We start from the raw sequence: 10,837 nt of genomic DNA, 5'->3' as shown, positions 1-10,837 counted from the left end.
TGTGAACATTGAAAACAAAGCTTGCCGACACAAGCTACCAAAAATCAGCTTAACCAACTTGATTAAAAATTTGGCAGCATCCATATGTTAAGCATCTACCTACTATAATAATTTAGGAGGAAAAATCAACTCAGGTGCATCGCCAAGTCACGGCGTGCATGAATTACCACGTTGACAAGATCATCGTATCCTGGCTCCACTGGTGGATGAGCTTAGGAGGAATTCAGAACTGTGGAAGTGTGAGGTTTGTTTTGACATGGATATAGCCTGCAATGATTCGGCATTAAGCAGTATTAAGGTAAGAAAAAGCTCCCCGTCTGCGTCAATCAGATTTAAACGAGAAACAAGGACAGGAAATTCCTGTTCATTGGCGTTTTATGAAGATTCTTGTTATACATAATATTCCAATTCATATGAACTGACCCCAAGTCCCTAAGCCTTTAACTATATAACCTGGCTTGAATTTGATTATTATTTTATAAACAATTTCTCCATCTATGGTTTTGAAATTATAGTTCTAATCTTTTATCTTTTTATTTAGTAAAAAGTCATAATTTTGCTACTAAAATCAATTTATTAACACCATCGAAATTATGTATTTATTTACAATTTAATAGATACGATAAAGATATGCGAATTTCATACGTGGGTCAATTCAATTTAGTGTTTTAAGAAAAATTCATACACGGCAATTGGTAAAGCCATCCACACTATGTCATATGAATTGAGGATATTAATGCAGTAAGCGTCTCAATGTATGAGGCGTTAACACAAGTGATCTCTCCGCACGAAAGGCTATAACCTGCATGGTATCTCCTACCAACTACGTGACCAAAAGCAATAACAAGCTAGCCAAAACAGCAATATACAGGTAAAGAAGCCTATAACACAAGGCAAAATGGAAAAATTCAGAACGCACCATCCACAATCACAATATTCAACAAAAGGCAAAACTTTCCACCTAATCTCAAATTTTAACAATAAGGTTATGCAAATGAACAAACTAAATTTTCAATTAACTAGTGACGAAACACTGGCAAAACACTTAGAATATAATTGGTTTTTTCCATGTTATGACAATGACCGTGTAAAGAAGAAACAACACGGAACTGAAGAAAGAAGCATGCTATCGTGTGAACTTCCGGGGGCCAGTCTACCCGGATAAACAGCATGAGGTGAACCAATCCATACATTATAAGTTGCACTCCTCCAGTTCACAAAATCGGGATGAGCAGCCAGATGTGAATCACAGCATTTCCTGTGACTTCCGTACGCAACGGCTAACCTTTCTCTTGAATTCATCTCTCCTATCTCTCCACTCCTTCTGCAACATAAGATTACATGGGGTCTCAGACAACTTCAAACGAACATTCAAACTGTCAAGATTGAAGCACTTTATAATCCCAGGTGGGGCACTTCAAACAGTGAAGATATTAGCAGCAGAAATGTCTATTTCTAAAATGCAAGGGTTCACCAGAACAAAAAAATTACCGAATCGCATGTTAAATCCTCCAAAAAAATTTATTCAAGATACTTATAACACTTGTGCAGGGTGGGTATGGTGCAAGTTTTAATTATTTTCTAGTGAAACAGGTGCAGATTTTCATCCCAAAAACTAGTGAGATGGGTAGGGAGTAGGTTGAGTGTATGTTAAAGAGCAAGGTAGAGTAGGGTTGAGCAAAAACCTGCCAACATGCTACCACAAGAAAAATTCTGGTGAGGCTTTCAAGAAAGTGTATATCAGAAAGACGAAGAAGGGTCCAATGACAAAGGGCCAGGCAGCAGCAGCAGCAAATACGCCAAGCCCAAACACAACTTGAGCTCAGATGCAGATACGAGTCCAGAAGCAATGGAAGATTCTATGAGCGTTGAATGGAAGATTCTATGGAGAGAAGAACTATTCAGCGGGAAGGTAGGATGGATGACATGACGGAATCAATGCGACAACTCCGGGAAATGATATTGGCATACCTTTACTGGGTGGACCAAAGGGAGAGTGGGGTGGGCACTGGAGAACGACCTGGACAGTGTGAGAGGATAAACGAACACAAAGGGGGTCATAATGGAGGGAACTGGAGGGAAGATGATCACATGAGATGTCTGGAGGTGCCATATTTCGCTAGAGATGATCCATATGGGTGGATCTATCGCTCAGAACGATATTTCAGGCTCAACCAAATTTCCCATGAAGAGCAAGTAGAAGCGGTGTCAATTTGTATAGAGGGGAGGGCCCTAAATTGGTTCCAATGGTGGAAATCAAGAAACCAGCCACTAAATTGGTTTCATACTTCTTCTTTTGGAAACCCGTATAAGGCACTAATGTCCCTTCGTCAAATTGGGATAGTATTAGAATATAGGAAGAGCTTCAAATTGCTGGTAGTGCCTTTAAGGGAACTTGACAAAGAAGTAATGAATGCAGCATTCCTAAATGGCCTGATGGTGAAAATTCATGCGGAAGTCAAGTGACACCATACAACGGATATGGAGGGAATCATGTCCTTGGCACAACGTGTGGAAGAGAGAGAAGTTGTTATGGGGAAGACGATGGTTATAGGGGATCGTAATGGATCAATATCAAACGGGTTAGGAGTAGGCTTATATACAAGGCATGCTTTTACAATCCGAACTGGAAATTAAAATGCGAAAGCTACGGGAGGTATGGGTTGGGGAACACAAAATGGACCTAATACTTTCGAGCGTGGGTCCAACTTAGCTAGAGGAGGAAATAGAAGTGTGGAGCCTCAAACATGGCCTAACAAAAAACACAGGTCATCAAGGAGGGTCAGCTGGGAATACCAACAGCAATGATAGTGCTTTAGGTGACGCAACCTGTGCTATAGATGTGATGTGCCCTTCTGGCAGGACCATGTGAGTGGCAACTCGCAACTTATTGTTATGGTATTGGGGGTAGAAGGAGAAAACAAGGGCTTGGAAGAGGAAGTTACAACCCAATGCACGAGAGACGAAGACTTGGCTATGACATTTAGTGCTATGAGCATTATGGGCATGACTTCTAATAGGTCAGGCTTGTGGATTCAGGAGCCTCCGACAACCTCCTACCTACTTAAGTCGCGAAGGATCTGGAGCTCACAATAGACGGGACAAGCTTCATATGGGGGAGGTAGGGGATGGGTATTAGGTGACAAACAAGGGCGTATGTCGAAAGGTATGGCTCAGGTTCCCTAATCTAATGGTGGTACAAGATTTCCACCTCTTCCAATTAACAGGGGTGGACGTTATCTTGGGATTTGAATGGTTAGTTGAGTTAGGGGAGATCCGAGCAAATTTTAGGAAACTTAGTCTCAAGCTACCAACGCCGCAAGGGATGGTGGAAATCAAAAGGGAACCATCGTTGACCAGAAGTGTAGTATCTTATAAAAAAATGGGGAAGGCCTAAAGGAAGGGGGCAAAAAGGTATTAAGTACATTTGGGAATGATAGTAGTAAACAAAGACAAGCACAAAGGCGTATCTGAAGGAGTGGAGTGTCCTGCAAAGATTTCAGGATGTTTTCTAATTATCCACTGAATTACCTCCTTCAAGATCATTTGATCACAAAATAATCCTAAAGCAAAGGGCTGAAATTCCGAATACTAAACCTTACTGCTACCATCATTACCAAAAGGAGGAGATTGAGAAGTTTGTGACGGAAAGGCTGGTTGCGAGTATGAATATGATCAAACTGAGTAACAACCCATTTTCCAGTCCTCTCATAACAACCCGTTTTCCAGTCCTCTCATCCTAGTAAAGAAGAAAAATGGGAGATGGAGGTTCAGCATGGACTACCAGACATTTAATCAGGTAACCATAACTGATAAATTTCCTATTCCTGTCATTGATGAGCTGTTGGATGAGTTGGGAGGGGTTGTGGTCTTTTCTAAAATGGACTTAAAAGTCTGGCTACCATCAAATAAGGATGTGTGAGGAGGGCATTGGAAAGACAACATTTCGCACTCACAAGGGTCACTATGAATACCCCGTGATGCCATTCGAGCTAAAAAACATCCCCTCTACATATCAATCGTTGATGAATGAAATATTTAGACCTTTTCTAAGGAGATTTGTGTTGGTTTTTTTGACGACATCCTATGGATGTAAATTTGCATGAGCAGCACTTGAGTCAGGTTACGGAGACGTTAAGGCAGAATTAGTTGACTGCCAACCTGAAAAAAAGTAGTTTTGAGCAACAAGAGTTAGAGTATTTGAATTTTGAGCCATATTATAAGCAATGAAGGAGTGAAGGAAAACCCCAATAAGGTAGAAGCTATACGAGCATGGCCGAGACCAAAAAATGTTAAGGGAGTCAGGGGGTCCTTAGGATAACCGGATTCTATAGAGATTTGTTAAAAATTATGGGTTGATAGCTAGACACCTCACACAATTACTCAAGAAGGACAATTTCATTTGGGGAAAATCAGCAAAGGAGGCTTTTGATAATTTGAAACAAGCTATGGTCAGACTTCCCACTCTGGCTTTGCCTGATTTTGGCAAACTTTTTATAATAAAGACTGATGCTTTTGGGTTGGGGGGATAGGGGTTTGAGCAAGATTCTCTTCCTATTTCTTTTTTAAGCCAAACCTTCTCGGATAAGGCACACAATCTGTCTGTGTATGAAAGAGAGTTAAAGGCCATTGTGTTTTCACTTTGCAGTACATAAGTGGAGACACTAACTTATGGGGAGGAAGTTTATTATCAAGACGGATAAAAAAAAAATTAAAATACCTTATGGAGCAGAAGGTTATGCTGAGGGGGCAACAAAAAATAGGGGCAAAATTATTGGGCTTTGACTTTGAAATCCAATATAGACCAGGGGTGGAGAACATAGCTGCTGATGCCCTATCTCAAGTTATGGAATTTAAGGAATTATCCTTAGTTTCAAGCCCCAAATTACACCCTTTGGCAGATGAGGTGTTGGTTTATCAGGGCACTCAGACAAACATGTTGGAGCTCTTACAAGATCCAAATTCCCATCCTAGATATAGGGAGGTCAGGGGTTTTTTATGGTTTAATGGTATATTGGTATTGCCCCCGAAATCTCCTCACATTACCCTGTTGCTACATGACATGCTTCCCGATGGGGGGCATTCTAGTGAATTAAGGACTTTTAAGAGGATATCATCCCTGTTATCAGCCTATTATGCTAAGGTTCATTCGGTTTTTAATGTTTCACAACTCAAGAAGTTTGTCAATCCTGCGATTCCAGTGTTGGACCTCTCTCATTGCTTAACTGATTCTTTGGAGTAACAGATCGAGCCTTGTGAAGTACTTGATGCCCATGGATTGTTGAATGGTTAAGTTGAAATCTTAGTGAAATGGGCAGACTTACTTGACTGTGAGTGCTTCTGGGAAGAATTAGACATGTTTAAAGAGCAATTTCCTCATTTTCACCTTGAAGGGAAGGTGAATGTCAGGTAGTAATAGAAATAGTATAGTTAAGTTGTTGAGTATTCTGTCAGGGAGGTTTTGCGTATAACAGCTTTCTGTTAGATCCGGAATATTCCAGAAGGTGGCTTTCAAGTCTATAAATGTGATTCGACTCTTGTATTATCATTATGATCAATATACAGTTACAATTCTTAGATTCTCTTTGTTTTTCTCTCTATGACTTTTCTTCTTTTCTCTGTTATTCCATTGCTTTGAGGTAGGGAGGTAGTGGTGAGGCTTTCAAGAAAGTGTATAACAGAAAGACGAAAAAGGGCCCAACGACAAAGGGCCAGGCATCAGTAAATAGGCCAAGCCCAGATACAACCTGAGCTCAGATGCAGATACGAGTCCAGAAGCAATGAAGTCCAAGGAGGGAGGGGGAGTACTACAGAATGGAGAGCATAACAGAATTGGGGGAAGGAAGGGTGAGTTAGTTAGAGGAGAGAGAAAAGGAGGATGTAATTGATATAGGGAGAAAGAGACGTGAGGGGGGGTATTATGTTGGTAATCAATTGTTTGGGGTATTGGGTAGGAAAGAGCTACTGTTGGAGTCCTCTGTTATGTTATCTTTTCCATTGTAATTCCAAGGCTGTTTCAGCCATTACAGTAGCCATTCCAGTTATTAGGAGCTGTAAGGAGTTTATATCCATAGTATATCCTGTATTTCAATTCAAGTTGTGTTTAATTCATTGAGGTTTCATCACATTCTCTTTATTCTTTTTCTTTTTGCTTCTGTGCTTCATAACTCCAATTACTAAAATTCACGGTTTTTGCTGAAACCAGATCAATTTGATCACTCGTTTAATATTAATATTTTTTTTTTCCATAACACAATTCCTAAATAGTCTATCCTATTAATATTAATTTTTTCCACTGCATTTAATCACTCGTAAAATTCATCCATACTAAAAATAGAAACTATATCAATTTGTCATTAATTCATTAACTGGGGAAGTATTATACAAACTTGCGTTATGCAATTCCACATCTCACTCTTTACACCCATCAGCTACCAGCTCATGTACCTTGGACCATAAATCAGAACTTAACTATATATTAAGTAGCTAATCTTAAGGAAATATCTACGGAAATATTTGGAGAATATACAGGATCAAAGCAATCCAAGGATGCAATTGACAAAAATATTCATTTACAGTTGGTTACTAAGTCTTTTGCATGCTTCCCATGAAAAATGTTGGTTTGCCTTTTCTTCTCTAGGATGCAATTAAGTACCATAAGAGAGGAGTGAGGGGAAGGTTGCTTTAACAAAATCATATAGTTAAGAAAAATGGTCAAACTTACCGCAGCTTCAACATTTGCAGGAGATTCATCATTAGGACTAGAAAGCATTGATATGATACTCAACACTATACTCTCTACCTGCAAGATAGCATGCATAATATTCATAAGCAAAATAGCTTTACTAGTAGTAAGTACATCAAATCACTAGTGGTGAACAAGAAGTGGCACATCATTTCCACATGACATCCAGCAAAGTTATTAATAACAAACCAACTTCGAAAGTTTTAACACTCCAAATTAGCTTTAAGGCATTAAATATTTGATGTCTTTATAGGCTCTTTAGATATTTCTATTTGATAAATGATGCTGGAAAGCTCCTACTCTTCAATCTTAGACTTTTTAGTTTTTACTTGATGGGCTCCCCATGAGCCATCACAAACTTGAAAGTCCAAAGAGCTGAAACCACTACCACTCATGAACCTTTTGGTCTAACTACATTCAGAGATTACGTAGAATAATAAATATAAAAGATAACTCAAAGAATAGAGATTAAGTATTCAGAAAATTGGACTTTTAATACCTAGTTTATTAATATTTTCCTCTTTCGTCGAAAGTACGGCAGAGTTCCATCCTACCATACGACTAAATGATCTATCATTAATGCAATGCTGAAAGTACATGACAAATTTACAAGTGGTTCTCCTCTAGATTATGTGTATCAATCAAACAAAGAAATCATCACAAGGTGAAGACTAGTATATAATTGCATCATATGGTTAGCTTCTACCACATATAGGTACATTATATCTTACCAAACACACACACAGAGACACACATTATACTTTTGTAACTTGGTTATCAAACAAGATCACACATGCTAGAGATATTAATGTTAAATTACACTAATCTCCATTACAAGGGGCCATAAATTGCACTTAGTAATAGGTAGGTTGTCCATTTATGGAATGAAAGGATAGAAAAAAATTTAAGTCTTTTAGTATTTCTTTGAGTATCTTTTACAGCAGGAAAAAATGATGTAGGAAACACCTTTAATTTAGACAAGTCACAAGAGAGAAATTAGTAAACATTTGTATTGTATGGTTAGCTTTTCGCATGTTTACACATTTTAACCTGATTATCAAACAAGCATGCAGGAGAGGTACTAAACAATACTAATCTCATATTTCTACCATTAAGTTGATTTAGTCAGCAATAACAAAGCAATGTGACCAAATGAATAATGAAGGGCAAAATTCTCATTATGAAAAAAAAAAAAAAAGGTATGGTTCTATGTTTATACATACTGTATGAACAGGCGTCCAGCGCTCACTTGCAAGCTCATAACCATTTGGGTCCTCCCCAGGAGGATGAAGAATTGATATGCAAACCCGCCCATCAGGATATACTGCAAATTGAACAGCATCATTTAACTGTGTTTTAATCAAAGCAAGATCACAAATGGGAAAAACCAACCATTGGGATGCCATAACTCTGAGGTGAATTTCACTGATGGCGGACTATTTGGGTAGTTGGGTGGAAAGCTCATAATGGCATTGAAAAATCCCCCCTCACTACAAGAAATTTAAAATTGACAAACAAAACAGCAGAGTGGTCAATAAAACTCAAGTGTTATAACAATCATAGAAACAAAATAAAATGTTAACTAATAAAACCAATCCAATAAGAGGGAATAAAGCAGTGATTTAGAGCATTTTCTAAAAAAAGAACAAAAGTAAAGCCTACAACTAAGGAAAATCTAATGCAACCTAATGAACCCAACTAAGAACAACCCCCATAATTAACAGCATAATAAAAAAAATCAGGAAAGTATCATATTTTGCAACTGAGAAGCAGCATTAGAAAGAAATTTAATCTTTATTCTTTTCATTAAGGCTCCAAATATCACTTTCCATCATTATCAGTACTTCATTTATTTAAGTTGAAACTATGACGGATGCCATAAAGCCCCATATTCAATCCCCCTCATCCCCTTTTTACCCTGGAATCTCCAGAATTAAATAACGCAACAAGAAGGGCAAGAAGAAGGGCTCACACAACAACCGCATTAATTAATTCCTCATGAATAGGGCAGACAAGAAACAATTCCATCAATTTAAAAAAAAATTAAGGATCACAAAACCCGAGCAATCCAACCAAACTTTGAAGAGCCCGCGTAATTAAAAACGTGATCTTTAGGTGAAAAGCCAAAACCCCAAAATAAAGAATCAAAGAAATCATCACTGCATAGGCAAAGGCAAATCAAATCAAAAACCCCAAGTAACAATCGAAAATAGCATTAACTCGAGCAAGAGAGAGAGAGAGAGAGAGAGGAAAGGGTATTAATATAAAGGAGCTTACTAAAGAGTATCAGGAGGTCCAATTATCGTAACACTCCATTCAAAAATGTTGGTTTCGTCCACCAAACCGGCGGAAAAACCGTCGACGGGGTTCTTGCAAAGATCTGCAACGCAGGGAAGGTCAATCAGAACACAGCGGAAAATCCACGCGAAAACCTTTGAAGAAATCAAATGGGTAATAGAGAAAGAAAGGGGATTTGATGAGCTACCTTTGAGTTGCTTTTGGAGGAGGAGGCTTGCTTGGGACGCCATCAATAACAAGGAAAAGAAGCTCAGAGGAGAGGGCTTCAAGAAAGAATCAAGATTGTGAACAAAGAACGTAAGAGAACTCCAAAAGCCAACACTTAGAGTATTTATTTAGTATGGTATACGAGAATGAAAGTAATGTTAATTAGATAGATACACGCAAAAGAGAAAAGGAGAAAGGTTCCCAACCCAATGAATGTGTCTCTATGCGACTATGCTAGTTCCCTTTGAGCTGTGGTATGGCCTGGTGCGTCATCAGGGTTGGGTGTATAAATAGACAGAGCTAGTTTTAATTTAAATAGGTTAAATTTCTGTAAAATATTTTAAATTTGTCCTGAATGATCTGATAGGATTCAAATCAAATTATAAATCTGATCTAAATAATATTTAAAAAACAAAAAATTTGAGTTACATTTATTAGCCTGTTTAAGTTTATCAGATATTTAATAATTAAAAATAATATTATTTTATTATTTAAAATTATTATTTATTTTATTAGAACAAAAATATAATATAGGACGATATGTAAGTTTATAGATTCGGTATGTAAAAGAAAGACTATAAATTACTTTCTAAACAAACTTTTTTTATTTATTCTATTTTATTATATTTAATAGGTTAAGTCTAAACTAATGTAGTCTCTATTAGGCCAATTGTTTTAGGGGACATTTGGTATAGGAGATATTTTTTTATCGAGAAAAAAGACATCAGTGAATATGGGGCAAATATTTTTTTCTCGAATAAGGTGTTTGGTTTGTTAAAAAAAATTCGGAAATGTTGGATTAATTTTAGTAATGTTATGTTTGATTGACCGTAAAATATTGATGGAAATGTTAACTTAAACGACAAAGTTACCCTTATTTTTTGAATCTTGAAATGACAAAATGTGAGTTATCAAACGTTAATGTTTACACTTCTTTGTCTCCCTCTCACCAGGTTCATTTCTTTGTTTCTAAAGATTTCTCCTCGCCTCTCTTCCTATTTTCAGTTGTGGGGTTGCCGGAGATCTCACCCACACCACAAAACGCGTCTTCCATCCCTCTCCCTCCGCCGGCGTGATTACATTGTGTCATGCATAGATGTTCAAACAGATAGAGCTAAAAAATCTGCTGATGACCAGTCGTTTGCCTAAACTGCAGCCAAGTGAGCAGATTACTTATGCAGATAATGAGGCAGCGTACAAGTTTCTAGAAGAAATCTATGGTACCAAGCACGAAGATATAATCCTTTATGAACAATATGTTGGTAGTGGTCCTACCTTGGATCTTGCAGCTAAATTTACTCAATTGAGAGCCGTTTCCTCCATAGTCCCATAGTTTCAGGCTTAAGGGTCATGTTGTCAATAGAATTGATGAGCAGAATATTTAGCATTATTTGTGCAGATTTGTAATTATATCCTTAATTAATTAGCGTAGGTTATGATTTGTAATTATATCCTTAATTAATTAGCCAGCCGTAGGTTATGATTGTGTAATTATATCCTTAATTAATTAGCTAGCTGTAGGTTATGATTGTATAGTTATGATTGTGTAATTATATCATACTATTTAAATGAGAATTCTCCAAAGGA

The 10,837-nt window shown here is 37.5% G+C and overlaps 1 protein-coding gene across 1 annotated transcript; it reads right to left on the bottom strand.

Annotated features, from left to right (window-relative positions):
* Positions 1 to 833: 833 nt before the first annotated feature.
* LOC133297034 (ubiquitin-conjugating enzyme E2 7) lies at positions 834 to 9,498 on the bottom strand. Its single transcript, XM_061496087.1, has 6 exons — positions 9,231 to 9,498; positions 9,023 to 9,125; positions 8,138 to 8,235; positions 7,969 to 8,069; positions 6,725 to 6,802; positions 834 to 1,324 (listed from the first exon to the last, which is right to left on the bottom strand). The coding sequence occupies exons 1-6, from the start codon at positions 9,271 to 9,273 to the stop codon at positions 1,247 to 1,249; spliced, it is 501 nt and encodes a 166-aa protein (XP_061352071.1). The 5' UTR covers positions 9,274 to 9,498; the 3' UTR covers positions 834 to 1,246.
* Between the last annotated feature and the right edge of the window lie 1,339 nt (positions 9,499 to 10,837).

Source organism: Gastrolobium bilobum, unplaced genomic scaffold (genome assembly GCF_033153095.1).
Source record: "Gastrolobium bilobum isolate Gb01-03AN ecotype WA unplaced genomic scaffold, APGP_CSIRO_Gbil_v1 utg16102, whole genome shotgun sequence".
NCBI classification, from domain to species: domain Eukaryota; kingdom Viridiplantae; phylum Streptophyta; class Magnoliopsida; order Fabales; family Fabaceae; genus Gastrolobium; species Gastrolobium bilobum.
Note: the sequence above shows the minus strand (reverse complement) of the source record. Positions and strands in the feature narration are given on the sequence as shown.